Source organism: Sesamum indicum, linkage group LG3 (assembly GCF_026168435.1).
Source record: "Sesamum indicum cultivar Baizhima isolate 11 linkage group LG3, ASM2616843v1, whole genome shotgun sequence".
NCBI classification, from domain to species: domain Eukaryota; kingdom Viridiplantae; phylum Streptophyta; class Magnoliopsida; order Lamiales; family Pedaliaceae; genus Sesamum; species Sesamum indicum.
Window position 1 is genome coordinate 19,815,488 of NC_142659.1, and position 24,221 is coordinate 19,839,708.

Sequence of the window (24,221 nt, forward strand, 5' to 3'; positions counted from 1 at the left end):
TCCATTAGAGGGTGCTTGGAACAAGAATTGACCATATAGATACATTTAATCTATTGATCTTGAATTAATAATTTAATATAATTCAAATAGCAAAAGGAGTCTAGCTAAAGATTAAATGAATGGAAAAGATTCAAATGTTTTTCACCTAATTTTATCTTTTCTAATGCAACTGATTGAACTTAGTTATACAAACAACAAGAGACGACCACATCTCAACTAGTTTTACTGAACCACATCAGTTTGATGCATCGTTGAGGTTTGCTCCTTTGGTTTGGTAATACCAGCAGAAAATATCCTTTGCAAGACATTAATTCGCTCCGCTATTAGAGATTCCTCGAGTTCCTCGAGTTGAGCATGTTCCTTCCCCATAATTTGCTCCAGATCATCAAAGTACTTCAGCTTGCGCTGCAATTTAGTGAGCTGTATTTCAAAGAACCAACATTTAAATCAAAACCAACCCAGTGTTGCAAGTTAAGAGAGTCCATCACGTTCTACTAAAGCGGGGAATATGACAAGAACACAGAATTCTTGAAAACCCATGTTTTGAAGTTTGATGTTTTTCTGTTGAGCAATTTTTCCTTTGGAGCTTCAATTCCTCATATATTATCAATGGAAGATCATTCATTGCATGCTGTCTGGAATCATGTAAATTTGTCTCCTATATAATTATCAACTTATATCCCACAATGTTAATGGTTTGGATATTCGATCTGAGGAATAAGAAAACTACCTGGGCTTCAATCATTGTAGCCACCAACTGTCCTATCTCTCTCTCCTCTTGATCAGCTAACAACTTAGCATTTGCAGCAGCAGCACCAAGTGCTGTTGCAGTTGCAGCCCTTGTTCTCAAATTCTGTGGTATTATACTCTTTACACAGGATATCCCCTGAATTTCTGTGGAATGAGTTATAATCAAATATTCAGTGACCCAAGAGAGCTCAGATCGAATCGATATATAAAGATCAATATGCAAGCCCGAAGTCAGCTGCTCATAGAGGAAAAATATGATAAGAGATGAGACACTAACAACAAAGTTATTTTACTCTTTGGGTCATTAATATACAAGTAATAAATAAAAAATATTCTTTATACCTGATTGATTGGGCTCTTCCTCTTCTACTGAATTATCAACTTCAGCCACTCTGATGAGTAAAGTTAAAGTGTGATCTACGTTTAGCGTTTTGATTCAAATATTAACTCAAGGAGTAAGGTTTGAAGTGAGTAGATGAGTACCTCCTTTGATCACTAGTTTCAGGAGATGCTTTTGAGTCAACATAATTATCATCATCGTCAAATATTTCTCTTGAACACTGGTTCTCATAGCAAAGAGCAGTAACAGCAGCATCAGCTGCAGAAGCTGTAACATGTGGGCCCAACATTGTTGAGATGCGAGCTACCTGGAAGATTAGAATCATTAGATGTCGAAATTTAATAGAGCCTAAGAATAGCAACCGACTTGATAAAGGTATATTGAAGTTTTTGATATCTTACTAGCACACATCTAGTGGCTTAAGGCTCCATTTGCACTGATGTAAACCATTTTGCATATCGAGATGGCGAGATGTTTTTAGTGAAAGTCATAACATCTAGAATGTTCATTGATTCAGTTTAGAATATGATTGACAGAACAAAGACATTATCAAGCATGAGTGATGCCGAGAACCTTGATTACACAAGTAGCAATTTGTAGTGGAGGGTGGTAGCATGAAAAGGTTGTAGTCGCTATTACATATATGATGCACATAAGACTCCAGGTGATATTACACGTTATGCGTCACATAATTTCTAGGGATTATGTCATTTTCCTCAGTCTGAAACAAACTAATATCCTTTGAGAATGGTAATCAAGATTTTGAGGCAGCTGATCAAGGAAAACGCAAACTGTTGCCGGGAAACATTACTCGTAGAAACAACAAAGACTAAGTTACAAATATTAAATGAAAGACTTGGACAAAATATCTCCCCATCATCTCAGTGAAGTGGTTATAGGTCAAGAGATGAACTTTTACCGGAACAGTAAAGTGCATGCTTAAATATCCATATATTGTTGGCTTACAAATTAGTAAAAGTCAAACTGTAGAACTAAGTAATAATAAGAATTTTCAAATAAGCAGTAAAGCAAAAACATAGTGAACCACAGAGATTAAAAGAAGTACCTGTTTCATCAAAGAATTTCCAACATCTGAAGTTGGTCCAGTACGCAATCTTTTCAGTGGTGGACCTTCATTTTTGGCATCTCCCTTCTGCTGATCCTCATCCTTAAGCTCAGGGCTGAGATCCTCATCCTTATGCTCAGCGCTGTTATCATTATCCTTAAGCTCAGGGCTCTGGTCCGTATCAGTAAGCTCACGGCTCTGTTCCTTATCCTTAACTTCGGGGCCCGGGTCTTCTGCCTTCACTGATTCTTGTGATTCATTAGAAGCTAACCCTGATTGTCTAGAATTAGTAATATCACCAATTACATCCAGATATCTACTCTTTCTATTGCCAGCCCCAAGCATAAGATCGCCAAAAGGCAGTTCTATAAGCTTTGCGATACATTCCAGTTTACTTTTTGTCTGAACATTCTTAGCAACAAGATCCCAATCATCTCCATGCTTTAAAACAGATTCTAAAAGAAGTAGAGTTTCTGCATCTGTCCAAGCAGCTGCCTGATTCGCACTATCTTTATACTTGAAATCATCTGCCAGTTTGTTCTTATCATAATTACCACTTTTGAAGCACTTCTCACAAAGAACAAAGCTCCCTTCCTGATACATAGAAAGATGAAGATAAACAACTCATTATCTGGTAATAACTCTGAAAGAATAAGTAGATCGATACATGTAACCATCTTTTCTTTCACTTGTCATCTAAGGTGAAAATTTTATTTGATTTTGAAAGCGAATTATATCTTTATCAACTGATCCTCTACAGGGACACTATTCCATGTCTGTTTATTCCAGAACTACAGCAATAATAAAGCTATATATGTTACCGTACTAATAAAAAGAAGCAATAAAGCATGAAAGGAGAAAGAAAAATTTGATTTAAAAAATCAAGAGATGTATTATTAATTCGAAACAAGAAAAATTGGAGCAAGGTAAAAGTCTGCCTGTCAACAATAAAGCCAAACCCCTTACGAAAATAGAATGGTTAGAGCTATTTGAGCAACAACACTAGTCAACGTATAGGATTCAGAACATAAAAGGTTTAAGGGCTTCGGTGTAGTCTTCCTCGATCCCTCGTGTCTAACCCCCAATCTGTACATAGTAAAACAGAGAGATAAAAGCAACTCACTGGAGGAGTTCTCTCTATAGATATCTGGATTATACTTCAGAATATTCTACCGTGTACCCATAATTCACTGACACACAAAAAGAATCTGAAAAAGAACTTTCAAATTCCAAAATAAAAATTGAGGATTTCGAATTAATATAAGGAACCATTTAAAAAAAAAAAGATAACGTCAGTACAATGAAAATTTGGCAAGTAACCAAACCTTATTGTATTCCATTTCTTATAGGGATGCTCACTATTGTTCTAAATGAAGAATATAAAGCAAAACTAGGAGACGGAGAGTCGTAGTGGATAGGGTGCTCATAGGAGAATGCTCAGTTAGAGCAAGAATCGATGCTATGCAACTGTAGCTGAGGAGGTGCACTCTGATGCATTAGCTCTCAGAAATTAGTAAAAGCAGTGCTGCAAGTGCTCATTATCAACACACATATACATGGAGAATCCCATTTATTGTTTATGAGCGGAATAAATGTCCACGACTCGACAGCCCGATAATAAATGTGAACCTGAGCTCAAGGCAACAATTCTGCTTCATGGTTTGCCACATTTTACACCAGGCTGAGTGGGGACGTTCTTAAAAGATTTCTGTACCTGGTACCAAACAGCATGGTCGCTTTCCCACCTGCCATCTATACTGTTACTAAAGTGAAAGCTGTATCCAGAATCCCTTCCCATCAGGAACTTTGTCCACTTTGCCTGCCCCACGGCCGAGGTATACTAAAGTATCTTACATTTAAACAACAGGTTTTGGTTCACTGGCTCATTAGGGATACTTCACTTGGTATTCCATGTAGTACTCAAAATAAGGACTAAAGTACAGATAATTTTATGAGGGATCACAACATTATATATCAAGAGATACAGAGTAAGTCTTCCTTTTGGGGATGATGTTCTCCTATTCCTCATCTTCAGAAAGTTGACTAACCTACTCCCATTAATGGACTTAGAAGTTCCCAGTAATGAAATGTGCAAACTAATTAAACCAAACCTTAGAAGAGAGGCATACTTCAAACCGAACAAATATCACCAAAAGCCTTATCCTATTTGGTCTTTTCTGATTATATTGCTAACATATTTTGAAAATGAAAATTCATCATTCTATTCTGGAATGAATATTAGTGAAGGATGAATAGTACAATTGTTCTCAACGTTGCAAACCAATCCTTAAATAGAAAATGAATGTCAAATACTATTTTAGCTATCATCCCTGGTTGTATTATAATCACAATGAGTTGCCCTCAAAGATACAATTCACTTTTTTGCTTATTTCTAGTATAAATATTGAGCAAGCACATACAAGAATTAGTAATTCCATGTTTCAGCCAGTGTAGGCTAATAGCTTTGTAATCGCTATGACCAATCAAATTTCTGGAACTTACAACGAAACATATACCACCATAGTCAAGTTATTTTTCATTTCATGCAAGAAAGTTATTCCTTCTCATGTAGTTACTGCGTTCAATTTGTAATAATACAAAAACACCACATTCACACTTGAAACTGTAAAAGGCCACTACACAATGAAAAGAATAAAAAAACCCATAAAACTAAGCGCATCAACAGTCAAATGCTCTTAGGGACCAGAAGAGGAAATAAAATGGCCCATCTCCATTACCTTCGTGTATTGATAGTGGGCCGAATCACAATTCTCTTTACAGCTTCCACACACCAAAGCCTTCTTCTTCTCCTGCTGCATCAACTCCCCATAAACATCAGAATACGAAGCCAACGGCGGCCATTTGAACCCACTTTCTCCCACTTCCCCAACAAACCCACCACCATCCACCGCCACAGACGGAGGCGGGGGAGGCGCTATTATAGGTTTCATAGAATTTGGCGCCGCTACCACCCTCACCCCATATGGGGCTCCTTCTTCCACCTTCACCCTACCCCTCCAATTATCTTCTTCCTCCTCAACCCCAAACGACGCCGTCCTGGCACTTCCCTCATAACTATTTTTCTCACTATTATCAGCAACGTTGAAATTAATGAGACCCCATTTCTCCAAAAACGTGAAAACTTTAAGGAGAACGCTAATGTCACCGACCAGTGACTTCCGCACCTCGGTGAAAGTCAGTTTCCTCGAAGGGTCTTCCCTGTACTTGGAGATGATGAAATCCCTGTACTCCTTGTAGATTCTAGGTGACCTGGTGACTGAGCTTCCGTCGAAAAACTCTCTCAGTGAAAACCTCTCCACTTCGTGAATGTTATTCCAAGAGAACCAACCTTTCTCGCGAAATTACCCATTAAAAAATGTCAGAAATCAGGATTAGGGCAAAATAACTAACGCAGAGAGATACACACGCATGCATACATACAGATCGAGTGGGTCGCTGTGATATCAGGACTTACTGGAGTAGCTGGGGATGGTGTAGAGCTCCAAGTCCTGCGAACTTCTATCCATGGCGAACACGACGGGCCGAAGAAATGAGTCGTAGTAACTGGGCACTCGGGGATTTACTTAACTGCAGATATCAAATCCCAGTTTTACCCTTACAATTTGCTGGTGTGCGTGTGGTCCGTGGAGGCGACGGAAGGGGCTAAATTGTAAATCTCCAATTGGGTGTCAAAAGGACCAAACAGTAAATTACACTACTATACTTTATGAAACATGATATTCAATTATTCAAAAGAAGAGGTTGGTTGACCATAATTTATTTGCTGTAATTTTATTGGATGTGAATTATACTTATGGTAAATAATTATTAGAAATTATGATTAAATAAAAATTAATGTAAAAATTATTTTATCATGATTACGAGTCATTGCAAATCATGCCTAACAATTATTTAATGGTCGTGATCAATAACTATGATTAAATATAAATTTTCAAAATATTTTATCAGATGTCTGAGAGTTTGAAAGTTATACAAATCTGTTTAGTAAATTTTTTAAGTAATTTATAGTATGTTTAAGATGATATTAACTTCTTTAAAAAAAAATAAGTTCAACCTATTTTTCTTTATAAGATATTCTTAACTCCTTAACCTTTTCTGTCAGTATTTCACTTTTAATCTTCCATATAATTGATATGTTTTCTCCCAAAACAAATATATAAGGCTAAATTCCTTTCTCTTTTCCTATGTTTTTCTAAATTAATTAAAAACATCTATGTGATTTGAAAATATGTAAAAAAAACTTGTGTTTTGTAAATCCCTGCAGACTCCCCCTGTTGTTAGGAATTGATGGAGCGTACGTTGCACGCGCGAGTGTGCGGTTGGGGGACTATTTTGGCATTCTTGTATAATTTTTGTTGTTATTATAACTAAAATACCCATATTATGACTATATAACAGTTTTTGGATACTTTTGAATTGTTTTTCATTTGTTTAGAGTATTTTTTTTTATTTTCATCTTTCTAAAAAATATTTTTAAATATATTTATTTAAACACACAAAAACATTATATAACTTTTTAATGTTTAATAATTAAAATAAAAAAATTAAATTAAAATCACAATACAAATTTTAAATATCTTAACAAATATATTTAATGAATTATAAAAATTATACATTATTAAATAATTTAAATATTGTATAATTAAAGATTATTAAATAAATTATGTTTTAAATTATTTACATTATGAAAAGTATATATTATAATTTTTTATTTCAAAATTTTTTAAACGTACCAAAAGATAAGAATATTTTTATACATATTTATGAACATTTTTTTTGTATTTCAAATTTTTTAAAAATATATTTATATTAAATATAAAATACAAAAAATAAAATTGTTACATTATAAAAAATAATATACTAATTTTTGTTTTTCAAATTTATATATGTATGAATATAAATCTTAAACAGTTATAATAATTATATTTATAATAACTTAGAAATTAATTCAAATTATTATTTAGGTTAAATATTTTATTAATTACAAAATTATTCTTAATTAATTAAAATATATATTTAATAATTATTATTAAATTAATTTAAAAAATTTAAAATAAATTAGGGGTGACGGCGACGACCGCTGCCGTCCTCTTTTTTTTGGTTGGGCGATGGCAACGTCGACAAATCGAGGATGGTGGGGCCAGGGGTGGTGATGGGAGTAGGCAATGGGGGTGGGGATGGGGGTAGGTGGTAGGGGATGGCAGGGGCGGGGGTCGGAGAGTAGGAATTTTTCTTTAATATATATATAAAATAATAATTTATTTTTTATAAGTTAATATAAATCAATAAAATATAAGGGTATAACGGTCAGGCAATAAAAAAATTAACATCGTTACACCTCAGTTAAAAAAAAGGAAGAGTGAGCTGAATTTTTAAAACACAGAAAAACGTTTTGCCTAATTTTAAATTAGATGGAATTTTTGCGTAGTTTTTAAAACACAGGAGAATTTTATGCAATTTTGCCTAATTTTAAATTTCAATAGTTTGATAACTTTTTTTTATTATTATTCCAATATGAATAACGTATTTTTGCCCAACACTAATATCTCATAAGACTGACATCTTATTTGTTCAACCATTTTAATATTTTATTTTTAAATAAGATTTAACATTTTAAAACTCTTAAAAATATCTTATAAGATGTTCCAAAGAAACTAAAAACCCCATACCCTCTAAATTGGAGTGTTTTTCGTGATGTGATAAAAATGTGATACATAAAAAGGTGGTTAAATGTGTAATTGTAGAAATATGATATTTCTATAAATTGTTTACAAAATAATGATAATTAATCATGATTGTATTAATTTTTTTGTTTACTATTTGAATAGAATTGTGAGGCATAAGGTCTATTACCATAATTCCCTTTCATTGTACTTCACAAAAAAAGACAGCATATTACATTTTCCTCTCTATTTCTTCCCTATTTTCTGGATTTCTTTCTCCTTGGTAATTGATGAAATCCTTTGCAAATTTATGTGCATCAATCTTGTCGCATCAATTATTACATTTGTATAAATCATTGTATTTTTATACAATTAATGCAATTTTTACATTATGATTTTTTAGATTTTAATATGTTTATTAAAAATTAACAGAACGATTGAGCCACGCTTTGGGAAGAGAACATTTAAAGAGTGTCAATGAAGGTTGATGTGACTTAAATTCAGAGTCTTAATGCAATATTGTTAATAAATAATAGTGTATTTTTTTTAGAATTGTATAAAAAAATGCAATATTGCATTTGTATAGTTCATTGCATTTTTAAAATTAATATAAGTTTAATATTTTAATTTTTTGAATTTTAATACGTTGTTAAAAATTAATTGAATATAATTAATTTATAAAAAATAAAATAAAATAAAAAAATAAAAATATCGAATTCAAGGTCGTGGATCCGATTCATGACATGCCCATTTAAAAAAAATATTTATATAATTAATTTTTTATAATAATAAAATAATTAAGCCATAGATAGAGGTTGTAGTCTATTTATTTGAAATGTGCATCCATATAAGCTCAAATTAATGTAAGGACAACTTACCCCAAAATCATGATGCCAATTAAATGTATTCTTCATAAATGAAGAAACTTGTTCATGCTATTTGGGTTGTACACCAAACTACACTGCTTGTACTCTTCCTTTTTAACTGAAAACAGACCCACACAAACCTCCCCCTGAGTTGCTCAATTTCCCATTTTCACCCAAAACTTTCAAAACCCCACTGCCCCAAATGTACCCGCCTTCTCACCCTAATTTTTTGCCCTAATTCTTAATTTTTTTTTTCTTAATCACAGCTGGTTTTCATTCAGGTACATCTGACTTAACGAACTCCCCCAATTTATTTCTGGTAATCCTGCACCAAAATCAACTCGAGATGCTCTAAGGTACTGGTATACATACGCGTATACGAGCAAATATTTAGGGCTTTGGGGGGTTGTTAATTCTTGAGTAAAATTTTGGATTCGGGAAAGGAAATGGTGGGAGAGAGCGAAGAGCAAGAGGAGGAGAAGGGCACACCTGAAGCTGAAGAAAAAGGTGAGTTTAAGGAAGACGCTGGTGAGGCAGAAGAGCGAGAAGTGGAAGAGGAGGAGCAGAATGAAGAGAAAGAAGCGCAAGATGAGAAAGCGGAAGAGAATGAAATAAAAGAAGAAGAGGGAAATGTTGGGGAAGAAGAGGAAGTGAAAGAGAAGGAAGAAGAGGATGTGAAAGTGGAGGAAGAAGAGGAGGTAGAAGAGGGACAGGGTGAGGAAGAAGAAGATGATGGGAAGAAAGGGGAGGAAAGGTTTGAGGAGAAACGTGCGACGAAGAGATCGAGAAAAGAGAAGACAAGTGCGACTGGGGGATTATCGTCACCAAGGACGCCAGGGAGTGAGAGGCCGAGCAGGGAGAGGAAAACAGTGGAAAGGTTTACGGTGAATGCCACTGCAAGGGGCTCCGGTACCAAGCATTTGGCCATTGAGAAGGTACTGTATGTTTAATAATCATGACTGGTACCGGCTTGCAATGCGAATGGTATATATTTTTCTGATCTGGTTGGAATATTTGGCATGGTGAAAGGGAAAAATAAATAAACTGAGGGGAGCAACTCTTTTCATTGTTTTAATTCAAACAAATGCATCAAGAAGAAATTTTGTCATATGATTGGGGAGTGAAAAAGTGAGTCGTATGTGAATCTAGAACTTTTTATGAGCAAACTATTGTCAACTAAAAGTATTTAGTTAAATACACATTTGTGATGCATTTGTTTGGTTTCTATCTTAGCCATTGATTTCATTTATCCAAACTTTAACGTGCCCCCACAAAGTGTGGAGTTCATAGTGTATGGTGGAAGGAGCATTGCTAGGTTGTGTGTATTGGAGTTTATGGATACAAGGAGATGGGACGAAATCAGAGGGAAATATCTGAAGTCTGAACTCATGTTTTAGACTTTTAGTTCAATCTTTAGACAAGTATTTTTGTATTCCTAAAATCTCTCTTATCGTTAATATGAACTAGAGTCTAGAAGTGTGCATTATAAGTGCTGTTATATTCTGGGAGTGGATGAATGCAAGGAGATGGGACAGAAAACTAGAGGGAAATATCTGAAGTCATGTTTTATACATTTAGTTCATTATTTCAATGATCAACAAGTAGTTCATCCGGTAGTTCCCTGGATATATGGGTATGTTTTTCTAAGCAATGGAAGATCATGGGATTGTCTTACTTGGTTGCATTAATATTTTGTTTGTCTTCCTTTTGCAGTGTTGTTTTCTTTTTTCCTTTTATTTCTTATTCTCCTGAAAATGGAGATGTACAAAAAAATATTCTCCTTTTACATCAATGAAACTTCCTTGATATTTTTCTGCTCTATAAACCACTGAAAGGTATCAGTAATGTTTTTCTTTTTCTTGTCCTCTTTCATTTTATATTTGTTTATTTTTGTTTCTTTTGGATGTCGTTCTTGGAATTTCTGACCCCTACTTACTATATTGGCTCTATGGCAACAGGGTCAAGGAACACAGCTCAAGGATATTCCCAATGGTATATTTTTTTGCACTTGGCTATTATACGTGTCTTGGTATTAAAGTACAAGTATGAGAATCTATGGAACATCCTAGCCATTTGCATTTTTGCTTGCTATCTTATTCTGTGGTTATAGTCACTAGATCATTCTAATTTGTTCTAAGATGGTCGTTATGGAACTTTGCAAATTTGTGGTATGAAGTCTCTGCATTCATAAGCGACTGGATGATTCTATGATATCTAATTGGTAGGGTTAAGATTTTTTTAGCTATTACTTGCATTCATAGTTACTGAACAAGAAACCTATGCCATTTGTATCTAGTCATATTACAAATTTTATGTATAATGAGTTTTAAAAATGTTGTGCTGCTTGTGGTTTACCAGTTGTATCAACATCCATTGACTTGTATTCATTGACAATGCTGAGTTATCCTGTCATTAATAGGTAATGAAACAGGAATCTTATGCCATAAGTTTCATCTGCAATTCACATAGTTGTGCTTAAAGGACTTGCTAAAGAGTAAATGCATCATAAGTGCTTTCTACGATAGGGCAGGTGTGGAGGCAGCTTTCTGCCAAAGCATGTATAGGAAAATATTACTGTGTTACCTAATAGTTTGCATTTCTGGTATCTGGCTTCATGGATTTGACACTTGATGAAGTAGCAAACATCATTTTCTAATAAAATGAGTGCCTCTGTCTGTGATATTGTGAATGTTCCAGTGGCCTTCAAGTTGTCCAAGAGAAAAGCTGATGAGAACCTGCACCTTCTTCACACTGTTCTTTTTGGCAAAAAAGCAAAGGTTTCTTTTTAAGCTATATATCTCTTTTGTTAGGCATCTGACCACTTTTTTCATTGTTAAATTAAAGCTTCCTTCAGTTGATTTTTCACTCAGTTGGTGGAGCCTCATCATTACTTGTTTTATTCAGGTGCATACTCTGAAGAAAAATATAGGGCTCTTTTCTGGTTTTGTATGGCTTGAGAATGAGGTAGATCTTTTCTTTCTTTTCACTTTTCTTCTAATTTGGACTTTAGTTTGTAAAACTTCAGAATTACTTTTTCTGTGGATCTTCTGTCATGGCTTAATTTGGTTGAAAATAAATTGCAAACAGTTTAAAGAAATGTTTGTTCAGGAAAAATATTTCTGTTCAGTTTCAAGATTCAAAATGTTTTTGCATGATAAGTCCCAATTTCTTGTGAGAAATTTTCACGCACAAGTTATGATCCTATAATAGAACTTATTATCAGTTGAAAAACCTTTTTATCGTTGAAACAAGGTCACATATTAACCTCATCCACCATCATATGGTAACCTAAAGTGATTTCTACAGCACTATTCTGACTGATTTTTCACTATTTAACTCTTTTAAGTGGGTAATGGCGGATGACACGACGAAGATCAATCTGCAAAGCATGTGCAGATGAGACATGCTTACTTTCAGTCCTTTTGTCTGACACAATAAAAGGTTTCAAAATTACGTTCCATACGCATTTTCTTTAACTGATCCCTTTTCCCCTTGGTAACCTTCTCTACTAAAAACTTAATATTATACTGCAGAAGGGGAATAAGTAGGGAGTGATATCACCTGTTAGATGAGTCAGTTTAAATTCAAAGAATGTTCCTGTGCAACCCCTTAGCATGCATTGTATAATGTATGAACTGAGATTAGTGTTTTACTGTATGATGTCAATCTAAGATAGAATTGCTAGGTGGAGGGAAATTATATAACAGCATTATAGCAATGTCACAAAACCGATGTGCCAAATGATGTGTTTTGGTATACAAGAAAAACATTTTTTCTTCACTAATGTGTATCAGAGTTAGGAAAGAAAAGATTATACTAAATTATTGACACTTCTATAAATGAAACATTATATCAAGCATCAATAATAATTTTCATCAGTGAAAATCCACATTTCACCTTGTATGTGTGATCTGAGAATTTTTTTCAAAATGAGGAGTTTGGTACACATACTAAACATTGTTTTGCCCAATGAAAGCAAAGTAATTAGCTAACTTACTGTTACAGAGAAGAAAATATTGTAAGGATTTAGGAGTTTGTTGAACTCTCATGAATGGTTATATTTGTACATTGTTGAATATTTGCAGCAGAATGCTGTTGGGGCATCTGGGTTTTAGAGAAGCATTTATACTGAACACTAGTGAAAGGGGATTATGGGTGGTTTTCAAGCCACGTGGCAGTTTTGCATATAAGAACTAGTTCAATTGCAAGACAGGTGTGAATTCAGTGTTTATAGTTTGATCTCAATATCTCTTTATTCAGAAAGTATTCTTTAGATCTTTAAGCCATCACCACCTGAAAATGCAAAAAAGTAACTTCTCAAATAGGAGATGTTTGTTGCGCACTTGTTTATTGAGTGATCCTTGTCATGTGGCCAAAAATAACTTGTTTCTGTGACATTCGCATTAATCAGTGTACTGGGTTTCTTCAACAGGGAAAACAGAGGGCTAAAGTTAAGGAGAAACTTGACAAATGTATTAAAGAAAAACTGGTAGATTTTTGTGATGTCCTTAATATTCCAGTCAATAAAGCTTCTGTAAAGAAGGTATGATCTTCTAATTGCTTCTATTTTGTAATCCATGAAATAAGATTTACTTGTTAATGTTAGTTATATTATCCAGGAAGAACTTTCTGCAAAGTTATTGGAGTTCTTGGAATCTCCTCATGCTACAACAGATGCCTTGCTTGCTGACAAGGAAAAGGTAGTCTATGATTTTATTTTTGTTTCTTGCTGCATTTTATTTTACACGTTACAGCTTACATGACAAATCCATTGACCATTAAATGTTTTTCCCCCTTTCTTTTATCACAACATCTGAAGGGGAAAAAGCGAAAGAGTAGTGACCAAGTAAGCAAAACTCTCGGTTCTTCTAATGCGGCTACAGGGAAATCTACAAAGGTTCGACTTCTGCTGATTCAATTCTGCAGTTATGCATGCTAAAAGATAGTTGTGGTTTGGGAAGAAAAGTTTTGGTGAGATTCAACGATTGTGTGTCTTTGCCTGCGATTCACATACCCTGCATACCTGTTAGATTAAAATGTGTTTATGGGGAGAAGATTGAAAGATTGTGTGTCTTTCCCTAACCTTTTTGAAAACCCCTGCAGACCTATTAGATTAAAATGTTTTTGAGGCATCTGCCCAGGGTGTTTGTTTTCTAATGATCCTGTTATGCACTCTTAACACAAGGAAGATAATCATGCTGAATGAAACTGAAGCTTGTTGATAATTTGTCTGATTCAGGGCTTTTGTTTCTGAATGGCTACAAAGTACCAACTTGTAGTCTATTCTCACCGGTGTTGGTTCTCATACTTTTTCTTTAAGCTAATCACGGATATAACAATAATTCAGCACTATGCTTTTGTCATGTGTCCAGTATTAGTTCCATCCTGTTTGGACCAAACTGTTAAAGGTGCTTATTTTTCTCATTTAAGATTTTTTGTCGACATATCTTAGAAATTATAGCATGAGAGGCCATCTCTGGTATAACACACAAGTTCATAAGCAGAAAGCATGTTGTTTACCAAGTTGTGTTGTCTTTCTGATGCATTGTGAATTTTTATTTATTTTACTTGTGCTTTGGGTTCTTTGGGTTTTTGGATTTCTATCTTTTGAGGGTGGGGAAAGAGCAGTGTAATGTGGGTGAAAAGAGGGGGTGCTATGCCCAGCAATTAGTATGTTTGCATCTGAATAAGCATATGCTGCACGGTAATCTACAATTCTATACCGTGTCTTTCACTATGGCCCCATTATTAGACAAGTAAATGTGGCTCGACTTGCAGGTGTAAGAACTAACTGCGTTGGCCTATTTAGTACCTGGCCCAAAATGCTTAATTGAAAGTTGATTTGAATCTACCTTCCTTCCAGTTATGCCTTCAACTGTTTATGTTAATGACTAACTAGTTAAGTCAGGTTAAGAACTTTTGTTAGTTATAGAAACATCAAACATTGTTGGCTGGCCATGGTGGTTTCTCTTCTATGATATTCTTTTGTATTGCTTATCCATGTTTCACTGTTCTTATATGACATGTAGAAACAAAAATTCGACTCTGAATCTGGAAAGAAGCGCAAGTATTCAGCTGAGGAAGAGGATGATGAGAAAAGTGAACCTTCACAAAGCGATGATGCTCAGGACAAGGACAATAAAGTTCCAGATGTGGAAAGTGACCAGGAAGAGAATGAATCAGAGGAAGAGACAGATGAAGATGAAGATCAGGATGAACCCAAAAATCAGATGGTTGCCAAATATTCTGCAAAAAAAAGTACAAAGAAAGATACTGATAGGTCTGATAAGAAGTCTAAGCCTGCTGGTAAAAGAATGCCTGCAAAATCTTCTAATACCCCTGGTAAACCTACTAAAGACTCTTTGAGTTCAGCATCAAAGAAAGGTGCTGCTGAATCTGAGCCCAAGAGCAAAATGAAGGCAGCCTCAACTAAGAAACGAAAAACTGAAAAGGAAAGCGAGAAGGATACAAGTAAATCCGCAAAGGATACAGCTTCAAGCAAGTCTTCAACCAAAGTTCTGAAAAAGGATCTAGGTATTACTTTTATTATTTATTCATTCATCCAACTACACTAGTGATGCTGAAATACCTAGAGAGGAATGTTCTGCTAGCTGGAGGATGCTCCTCACATATATATCAATTGTCAACAGTAACTAAATCTACTTTTGATTTATTAACGGCACGGTAGAATTGTGACTTGCATGATAGTCACCCTACAAGTAAAATGGAGGAATTTCTGTTTGAGCCTGAACTATATTTTAAGGTACATTAAATAGAAGCTACATAATAGATATTTCTTAATTCTTCTTCACTTATTCATTCTTTTTTTCACTGTTCCCTTGTTGTAATGTCTTCAGTATTTTATGCACCTCCTCTTGTTTCATAGTCAAAGTTTTGGTGTTTCTGGAATAGGAGAAGGCAAAAGTAGCAAAAAGGCCAAAAAAGAGCCCAGCAAAGAAGAAATGCATGCAGTAGTAGTTGACATACTGAAGGAAGTAGATTTCAACACCGTAAGTTGTATCCCTTGTCATTCTTTGCGTAGTGAGGAATTAATATTGAAATTTGTCATTTGAGCCATATGCATTTTCGAATGCAGGCAACACTATCTGATATTCTCAGACAACTCGGTATGACATCTCTATAACTGCTCATTGCTAAAAATGCATTAAAACGTAATATTTGGTTTTGATTTCATAACTGTTTTGAGTATGGGTAACAATCAGGAAAGCACTTTGGGATAGATCTAATGCATAGGAAATCTGAAGTTAAAGATATAATCACGGAAGCAATAAAAAACATGTCTGATGATGAAGATGAGGAAGCAGCTGAGTCTGGAGATGAGTCGGGAAAAGATGGAGAGGATGATGAGGCTTAGATTCACCTAAAGAGGACTTCTTTCCCTCAGCAGTCATGGGCAACAATGCACTGGGTTCTGATCAACCGTTTGTCTAATCAAATGAATATATTTACCATTGACAATTTGACCCTTTGCAGGATCCCAATAGGGGGCTGTATCATAAATATTTTGATCTCTCACGGATGCCGCTCTAGCGCTAGCTCCCTGTGGCTCTACTTAATTTTGTAAAATTAACTTAAGAATTTTGGGAAGTTGGGTGTATGCAAAAGGTATATGATTGTAATAAGTGTGTAATTATTATGGCTCTTGCTCTTGCTGCTATCAGTGGCCGTTTCTTCAAATGGCATATAAATCATATAAGTATTCAACCACTGAACCACACATACTCATGTTTTCCTTTTATTGGTCATGGTTGATAATGATAGGTGTGCACTATGTTTTGCTTATATAATCTTGATGAACATGTTTCCCAACAAGATCTGTATGCTTGAAAGAGGAGCATCATATGCGTCACAAATCTTGCCTTTATAGTGGTCAAAATTTGTATTTGGACACTACACAAGCGTGTTGGCAGTTGGCACTATGTGAATAGAAACTTTCCCTAAGGTTGTCTGAGATTTCCCTTTAGCAAAGCAAAGGCGGTTTGGGATCATCTTATCTTCTTCCTTCTGCCTATTATACCTCATTGACTTAATCACTCTTTATTCATAAATATTATCACCTGCCATTGGAACAGTTCCTGTGCATTCATTTGATCATGCGTCATACTGCAAAATCATGATTTTCCAATTTTATCAACTAAATGTGTCTGACAGAAATAAATGCAAATTATTAGGCTTTTCGATTATTCTAGCTATGGCACTTAATTCCAGAATTATGGGCTTCCTGATAGATATCTCATCCGTCAGCTTTAATTGCTTTCTATATTTATAAACCATTTCCTATTTCAGTTGGCGGATGCTGTCATTTGCTTATCTTGCTAATCATTCCATGTGCACTTAATTATTAGAAAAATTGACATATTTATCAAAATGGTTTGTTAGAATTGAAACTCTTCAGTTACCCTCTTTTGTGTTTCTGCTTTCCATGCACTGCTTCTCACAAATTTGATGAACCATATACACTTTGAGATTATTGAATAATTTTTTCTTTGTTTTCCGGAGGTATATAGAGAAGAAGATACCTAAGTGTATTTTTGAAAGTTTTCAATGTATTTTATTTTGTGAAGATACAAAACAAACATTCAATTTACTCTCCTCTATTTTTTATATAATGAAAAAGGGTTAAGTTAAATGCAGTTTATCCCCGTGATATGTTAAATGAGCAAAAAGTCTTTTGTGAATTTGTTTTTAGCAAATCAACCCATATGTTTTGAACGATGAAGTAAAGCAACCCTCATCAATGATTTGAATACGGAGTTATTTGCTTCATTTTTTTAAATATATTGGATAATTTGTTATTTTTTTATAGAGTTCTTTTTACTCATTTATTTTATTACAGGAGGGTAATTATATTTTTCCGAATGAAAAAACGAAAACAAACAAATCCAATAGTTTTTTGTCCATTCAGTAAGGCCCATTTCAAGATTTTTATGATTTAAAGTAAATTCTCAAGGTGGATTGCGTAATTAACAGAAAAGTTCACAAACATATTATTATCCACAAGTTAAATAATGTTTGACTAAGAGCACAAATACTCTTAATTTGTTCCTATAAACATTGGTCCAAGAATTTAATCATAATCTTCTCTTCTGTCCTGCTGCTAATAAAATACAAAAAAGCAGGTTCTTTTTAAAATTCAGACATCAATTATTCAAGCAAGTATAATTTGGATGCCAACCCCACCAAACCACCCCCCCACCCTCTAAATTTCCTGTACCAAATTATACTGGTAATATTTTGGTTCTGTGGCAAGTAGCCTACCACAACCATATGACATTAGCACAACCCTACAGCAGATTTGTTCAAAATAATGTTCAGAGATTGCAGAAAAACAACCTTTGAATTTGCTGTCCCAGTGCCCTCCATTAACATCTCTTTGCGTATCAACAATATACAAATTACTAGTCCCTTTCAGAGGTACATCTTTGTTAACCAAAACTCAGCAAATTGTCAATATTCTCACACCATGTTTTCCCTATATATTTTAGGCAATCTTGATCCCAATTGTGTGCTTGTCTCAGTCTTGAAATCCAGACAGCTGTAATTTGCGTACTCCGTTCTTACAAGGTACATTTCAATTGTGGGCTTGAGAGTTTTTATGTTTCTTGAACTTTATATATGTGTATTAACTTTTTTTGTCTGGCTTAGAGTTTTGGGAAGAGGTTGATCAAATGGAGAATGGTGGCAGCAAAGTGTTTGAACTTAGTGTCAAGCAAGGGCAGCCGACTCTGGTTCCACCGGCAGAGGAAACGATGAAAGGCTTCTACTTCTTGTCCAATCTTGATCAAAATATAGCGGTTATTGTTCGTACGATTTACTGCTTTAAGTCTGAGGAAAGGGGCAACGAGGACGCGGTTGAAGTGATCAAGAATGCCCTGTCGAAGGTTCTTGTCCACTACTACCCGCTCGCGGGCCGTCTTACAATCAGCCCTGAGATGAAGCTTATAGTGGATTGCACAGGAGAAGGTGCTGTGTTTGTTGAGGCTGAGGCCGAATGTGAACTTCAAAAATTGGGAGACATCACCAAGCCTGATCCAGTGACTCTTGGGAAGCTTGTTTACGACATTCCCGGTGCTGAAAACGTACTCCAAATCCCACCTTTGGTGGCTCAAGTAAGCAAATTCATGCAGTTAATCATAAGTAGTACTATAGTAGTGGAGCTATGCTAAAGGCAGAATTTTGCTTGCAGGTGACAAAGTTCAAATGTGGAGGTTTTGTTCTTGGCCTATGCATGAACCATTGCATGTTTGATGGGATTGGAGCCATGGAGTTTGTGAATTCTTGGGGTGAAATTGCCAGAGGCCTTCCACTTAAAGTCCCTCCATTCATGGACAGAACCATCCTCAAAGCAAGAAATCCACCAAAGTGGGAATTCCCCCACCATGAATTTGCCGAGATTGAGGACTTATCAAACACTTCAGAACTATACAAAGAAGAAATGCTCTACAGGTCCTTCTGTTTCGACCCTGACAAGCTCGAGCACCTCAGGAAGCAAGCTCTGGAAGACAGAACTCTAGAGAAATGCACGACGTTTGAGGCCCTGTCCGCGTTCGTCTGGAGGGCTCGTAGCGAGGCACTGGACCTGAAGCCTGATCAGCAAACGAAGCTTCTCTTTGCAGTCGATGGCAGGTCCCGTTTCGAGCCACCAATTCCACAAAAGTACTTTGGAAATGCCATTGTGCTAACAAACTCACTCTGCAATTCTGGTGAGCTGGTGGAGAATCCGCTTTCGTTTACTGTCAAACTAGTTCAGGAGGCGGTTAAGATGGTGACGGATGGTTACATGAGATCGGCTATAGATTACTTCGAGGCCACTCGGGCCAGGCCATCCCTGGCTGCAACTCTGCTGATCACTACATGGTCTCGGCTTTCTTTCCACACTACAGACTTCGGTTGGGGCGAGCCCGTCCTATCAGGGCCAGTAGCGTTGCCCGAGAAGGAAGTCATACTGTTCCTTTCTCATGGCAAAGAAAGGAAGAGCATCAATGTGCTTCTTGGATTGCCAGCTCCAGCCATGAAGAAGTTTGAACAACTTATGGAGATATAGGGAGAATACAGAAGTTTCTACTAGTTTGCTACTTTCTCATCATACCTTTGTACTAGTTTCCCTTGTCATTTTCTCCTCCCCCCAGGCTATTTACCTTGTCTGAGTTGTATTGTGATTGATTTGTGTTCCAATTTATTGCTGAAAATTGTTGCTACAATATGTTTGTCAAGATGCATACACAGTTGAAATATTATGTTCACTAGAAAAATGTATGATTTTCCGCTACGGTTCATACCTATAGTCAAAAAAAGAAAATTATGACAAATACGAATCAACTACGACTTCACAACGGCTATTAGCAGCTGTTTCTACAAGTGTGGCCAAAACATAGTCATGGCTAAAACCATGACAAAAGTTTGGGCTAAGGCAATAAACTATGGCGAATATTGATTAATGTGGTAAAAATTTTAAGTTTTTACTTGGATTTTATTTAATCGTAGTTAATGGTATTGATTTACCATAATTTTTAAGCCGTGGTCATTCATAGTGTAGCGAAGACTCAATTTTATTTTATAGTGGTTCTTGAATCTGCTTGAAACCCACTGCATCACTCTCTTTTATGCTCGAGTTCTCTTTCTTGAGTGAATTGGTTCTAATTACGTTATAAACTAATCAACAAGTAGACAAATAACTATATATAGATGGGATTTGAATCCATGATCGTCTCTTTTCTGCTTTATTGCATTATTCTCAAGATTTATCTTATGAGATTGGACAAGAAGATTAATCAACTGCTGCCACAGTCCAAGTCAAAAATCTGAAAAAAAGGAATAGAGGATGTAAAATTAGATTTGGAATAGGAAATTCCAACAGAAACTGAAATCACCAGAAAGATAGTGTGTACCTCTTAGACACTTAGTGCTTGTCAGCATATTGAATGCTTTATTTGGTTGTTGGATGCAAAAAGAGGTGTTTGGTTGAGCTTATAAACTTCTTGAAATATTTTATAATATTTTGTAAGAGGTTTGAACGTTTATAAGCGTTTGAAGTTTTACCCTTCATATAATACACGTTTTTTCTTCCAAAGCAAGATTATTTATTTATACAATTTTAAATTCTAATAATTTGATATATTTTCTATCATTATTATGGTATGAAAAGATTATTAGCCAACACCCTAACAACTTATAAGTTCTAACATCATATTTATTCAACACTTTAAGAGCTTATTTTTAAAATAAAATTAAATAATTTTAACTATTAAAACATCTTAAAGATGTTCGAAATTACTTAACCAAACGCCCTCTTAATCATCAAATTGTGCAGAAATCCCTCTCTGTATCTCTTTTTTATTTCTAACTTTTTTCTTTATTTCTACTATTATAAAAAGTATGAACAACTTAATATATTTGAGTTTTCTAGCTTTTTTTTTTTGTGTGTGATGACTTACATAAATTATACTAAAATTAAATTGTGAACATATTTTGTTGTGACAATGGGTAGTTTCTTAGATGCCTATTTTTTTTTTTTTTTTATGATAAAATTCGATACTACATTATCTGTACATTCAAACTCAAAAACTGATTTAATATATTGGTGTTTTCAAGTCAACGGATTTATCAAAGGAAATAAATAAATTATTATAAAAAAATAGACTATATACCGATATTTGTGGAACTCGAAAAATCATAACCTTTTTGTAGTGAAGCATCAATCTCACCACTCGAGCAAGACCTCGTCGGGCTCTAAATAAATATTGAATATTTGATGCAAATACTTGATCCATTAGAATTTTGCCATATAGATGCAATGATGACCGATTTAGTTTTGTAAAATTAAACTTTTTTTTAAATTTTATATTAAGAATATAATTTGGTTGATTAATGCTTGAATTCACCGCGCAATATATTATTAATCAATTTTCCTACAATTACATCGAACAATATAAGGATTTTTTTTAAAAAAAAAATAATGTGACTATTATTAGAAATTAAAATTAGATAAAATAATTTAAAGACTTGTAATGAAATAACTATTTCTTTCTGTTTTCCCAATTTGCACAAGATTTTTACTAATGACAAATATAAAAATGGAAATTAAATATTTTAGGAAGGATTAATTATTTACAAATTAAATCTACAAGCTTTATAAGAGGCAAAAAGCCATAAAAGTAAAAGTACCATCCTTTTGACATGAAAGAAAAATAATTAAGTAATAATTAGCTTAACGATACGAAATTTTACAAGGAAGTATTTGTTAGAATATTTACAATTTTAGAAAATTATTTATAATTTTTTAAATAATTAAAAAATAATTTACCATTTTAATTAATTATGCCCATCGAGAATGATACTAAATTGATCGGTATTCACTTTCAAGATACACTAATTTTATTAATCCAAAATAAGTTTACCCGTATTCTTTTTCATTTTATTTTATTCTATAAAAACGATCATTACATAATTACATCGATATCAATAAATCAAAAAATAAATTAATTGGATCAATCACATTTAATCAATTAAAATTATAATAAATTTATATTAAATAAAATAAATATCCATTGTAAATAAATTCATATCAAATAAGATCGATCATACACGTAGAATGAACTTAAACCCATAACCTCCTCCTCTTGAAATCTCAATTTTTACTATTGGGCTGATATATCATTCTTTCCACACTACTTATTTATATTTTATTACCTACTTCTCATTGACTAATTTTCTTCTTTTGTATTTTTAATAAAAACGAAAATTATATTATTATATTAATATTTCAATAAATTGATTAATTGAATAATACATCGGTTCAATCAATTCATAAATAACTAAAAATTATCAAATAATAATTTATAAAAAATTCACATACCCACATATCCGATGTGACTCAAATCCATAAGCTCGATTAATGAGTTCTTGGAACTTAGGGGTTAATCTGAAAGCTAAATAGGTAATAATGATTAATTAATTAGACAATTATTGTCGTGAAGTGACAATAATCGTGAGCCCATCACTACTATTAGGATGAATGTAAGGAGTCGACACTTATTTTGAGAAACTCATTTGGTTCATATCAAGATGTAATTTAATTCAAATGTTGAATAAAATGTGCAGAGACTAAATTATAATTGGTTTAATTAATTTATTTTTGGGCTTAATTAATTAAAAAAGAGTTGAATTAATTTGCAGAGAATTCAAATGGATCAAATTCAACATGTGTACTTGAATTAAGTAAGCCCAAAAGAGAAGAATAGATTTAATTAATTGAGTGGATTACTTAACTTTTGCTCTAATTAATTGGAATAATTAATTAATCAATTAATATTTGATTGGGCTCATTTAAGAAATATAATCCAAAGCTCAATAGCCCTATAAACCTTACAAGAAGCCCATGTAGGATAGAGAAAGTTGAGGGAGTGTGAGAGAATAAGCCCAAGTAGGAAAAATACGAGTTCTGAGTTCTTTTTTCAGTAATAGTACTTTAAAAAAAATAAAAAAATATTTATTTTTGTTTCCACATTCAATCTTTTTTCTTTCATATCTGATGTTGTTTCTATATTCGATCTGACAAAATATTCCGTCTGTGGTCTTTTAAAAATAAATTTGTGCATTTCTTCAAAATTAAAACTTACGTTTATATAATTGATATACATTAGTAAAAAAATATATAAAATTATAAGGACAAAAGAGTAATTGGATATATAGGAGGCACACCATAAGTACATAAAACCTATCACACCATATAATTTCCAACACCCCTATAAATACCAAAATACTAATTTTTTAATCCAAGACTACTATTCATTGACAAGACCCCTCCTTCTTGAGGATTACACATTTTGCGGAAACTATATTTCACCTGGTGTAAAATTCCGTCGTGGTAAAATCCCGATTTATTCCTTAGCAAAAAACCTCGACCACATCAATAATCATAATTTTCATAATCAATTTTTACCCCTAAGTTTGTTTATTTGTTCAGAGAAGCTTAGACAAAAATAATATGAAGAAACTAAAATTCATTTTATCTAACAATTAAAAAGGAATTACAAAACTAAAAAAAGAACAAGCTACTCGACAATCAAAATACATACATTGGATTTGTGGTTTGAGTGTTTTGGAGATAGATACAGAAAAATAGAGATAAATAAGTGTGTGTTGAAAATAGATGATATGTTTGGATTTATGTTTTGAAGTAATTTAAATTATTTCAAAATAAATAGTGTAGGTTTGATGTTGGGATTTGGGGAGACAAAAATCACTGTTCATTGTCAAATCATATCTTTTTATATATAAATATATATATATATATATATATATATATAAAAACACAAAAACAAACATTGAGTTTTATCTTGTATTGGGAAATGCGAAAACATAAAACCAAACAAAGCCTATGATTTTGGGATAGACTTATAACGTGAAGTGTTTGAGAAAAATACACATTGGGCAAGAACCATGCTCCAGCCCTTGCATCCATACGGTGTTGTACTCAACCTGGATGTTATCGA

At 33.9% G+C, this 24,221-nt stretch overlaps 3 protein-coding genes across 4 annotated transcripts; 2 read left to right on the forward strand and 1 right to left on the reverse strand.

Moving 5' to 3' along the window:
• Positions 1 to 40: 40 nt before the first annotated feature.
• On the reverse strand, positions 41 to 5,732 carry SWI3A (SWITCH/sucrose nonfermenting 3A). The gene is made up of 7 exons (XM_011074797.3): positions 5,632 to 5,732; positions 4,895 to 5,505; positions 2,157 to 2,750; positions 1,234 to 1,397; positions 1,093 to 1,142; positions 731 to 894; positions 41 to 420 (listed from the first exon to the last, which is right to left on the reverse strand). The coding sequence occupies exons 1-7, from the start codon at positions 5,681 to 5,683 to the stop codon at positions 223 to 225; spliced, it is 1,833 nt and encodes a 610-aa protein (XP_011073099.1). The 5' UTR covers positions 5,684 to 5,732; the 3' UTR covers positions 41 to 222.
• A 3,125-nt stretch (positions 5,733 to 8,857) lies between these two features.
• LOC105158487 (DEK domain-containing chromatin-associated protein 1) lies at positions 8,858 to 16,368 on the forward strand. Its single transcript, XM_011075272.3, has 11 exons — positions 8,858 to 9,641; positions 10,665 to 10,698; positions 11,404 to 11,483; positions 11,611 to 11,670; positions 13,139 to 13,249; positions 13,326 to 13,406; positions 13,526 to 13,603; positions 14,736 to 15,240; positions 15,619 to 15,716; positions 15,803 to 15,833; positions 15,930 to 16,368. The coding sequence occupies exons 1-11, from the start codon at positions 9,153 to 9,155 to the stop codon at positions 16,079 to 16,081; spliced, it is 1,719 nt and encodes a 572-aa protein (XP_011073574.1). The 5' UTR covers positions 8,858 to 9,152; the 3' UTR covers positions 16,082 to 16,368.
• A 1,626-nt stretch (positions 16,369 to 17,994) lies between these two features.
• Positions 17,995 to 19,928, forward strand: LOC105158156 (omega-hydroxypalmitate O-feruloyl transferase). 2 transcript variants are annotated; one of them, XM_088878235.1, is made up of 4 exons: positions 17,995 to 18,141; positions 18,213 to 18,291; positions 18,375 to 18,836; positions 18,914 to 19,928. In XM_088878235.1, the coding sequence occupies exons 3-4, from the start codon at positions 18,396 to 18,398 to the stop codon at positions 19,769 to 19,771; spliced, it is 1,299 nt and encodes a 432-aa protein (XP_088734361.1). In that variant the 5' UTR covers positions 17,995 to 18,141; positions 18,213 to 18,291; positions 18,375 to 18,395; the 3' UTR covers positions 19,772 to 19,928. The 2 variants fall into 2 exon arrangements, with proteins under 2 accessions (XP_088734361.1, XP_011073101.1); XM_011074799.3 differs by having other exon boundaries at positions 18,002 to 18,291; positions 18,373 to 18,836.
• The last annotated feature ends 4,293 nt before the right edge of the window (positions 19,929 to 24,221 follow it).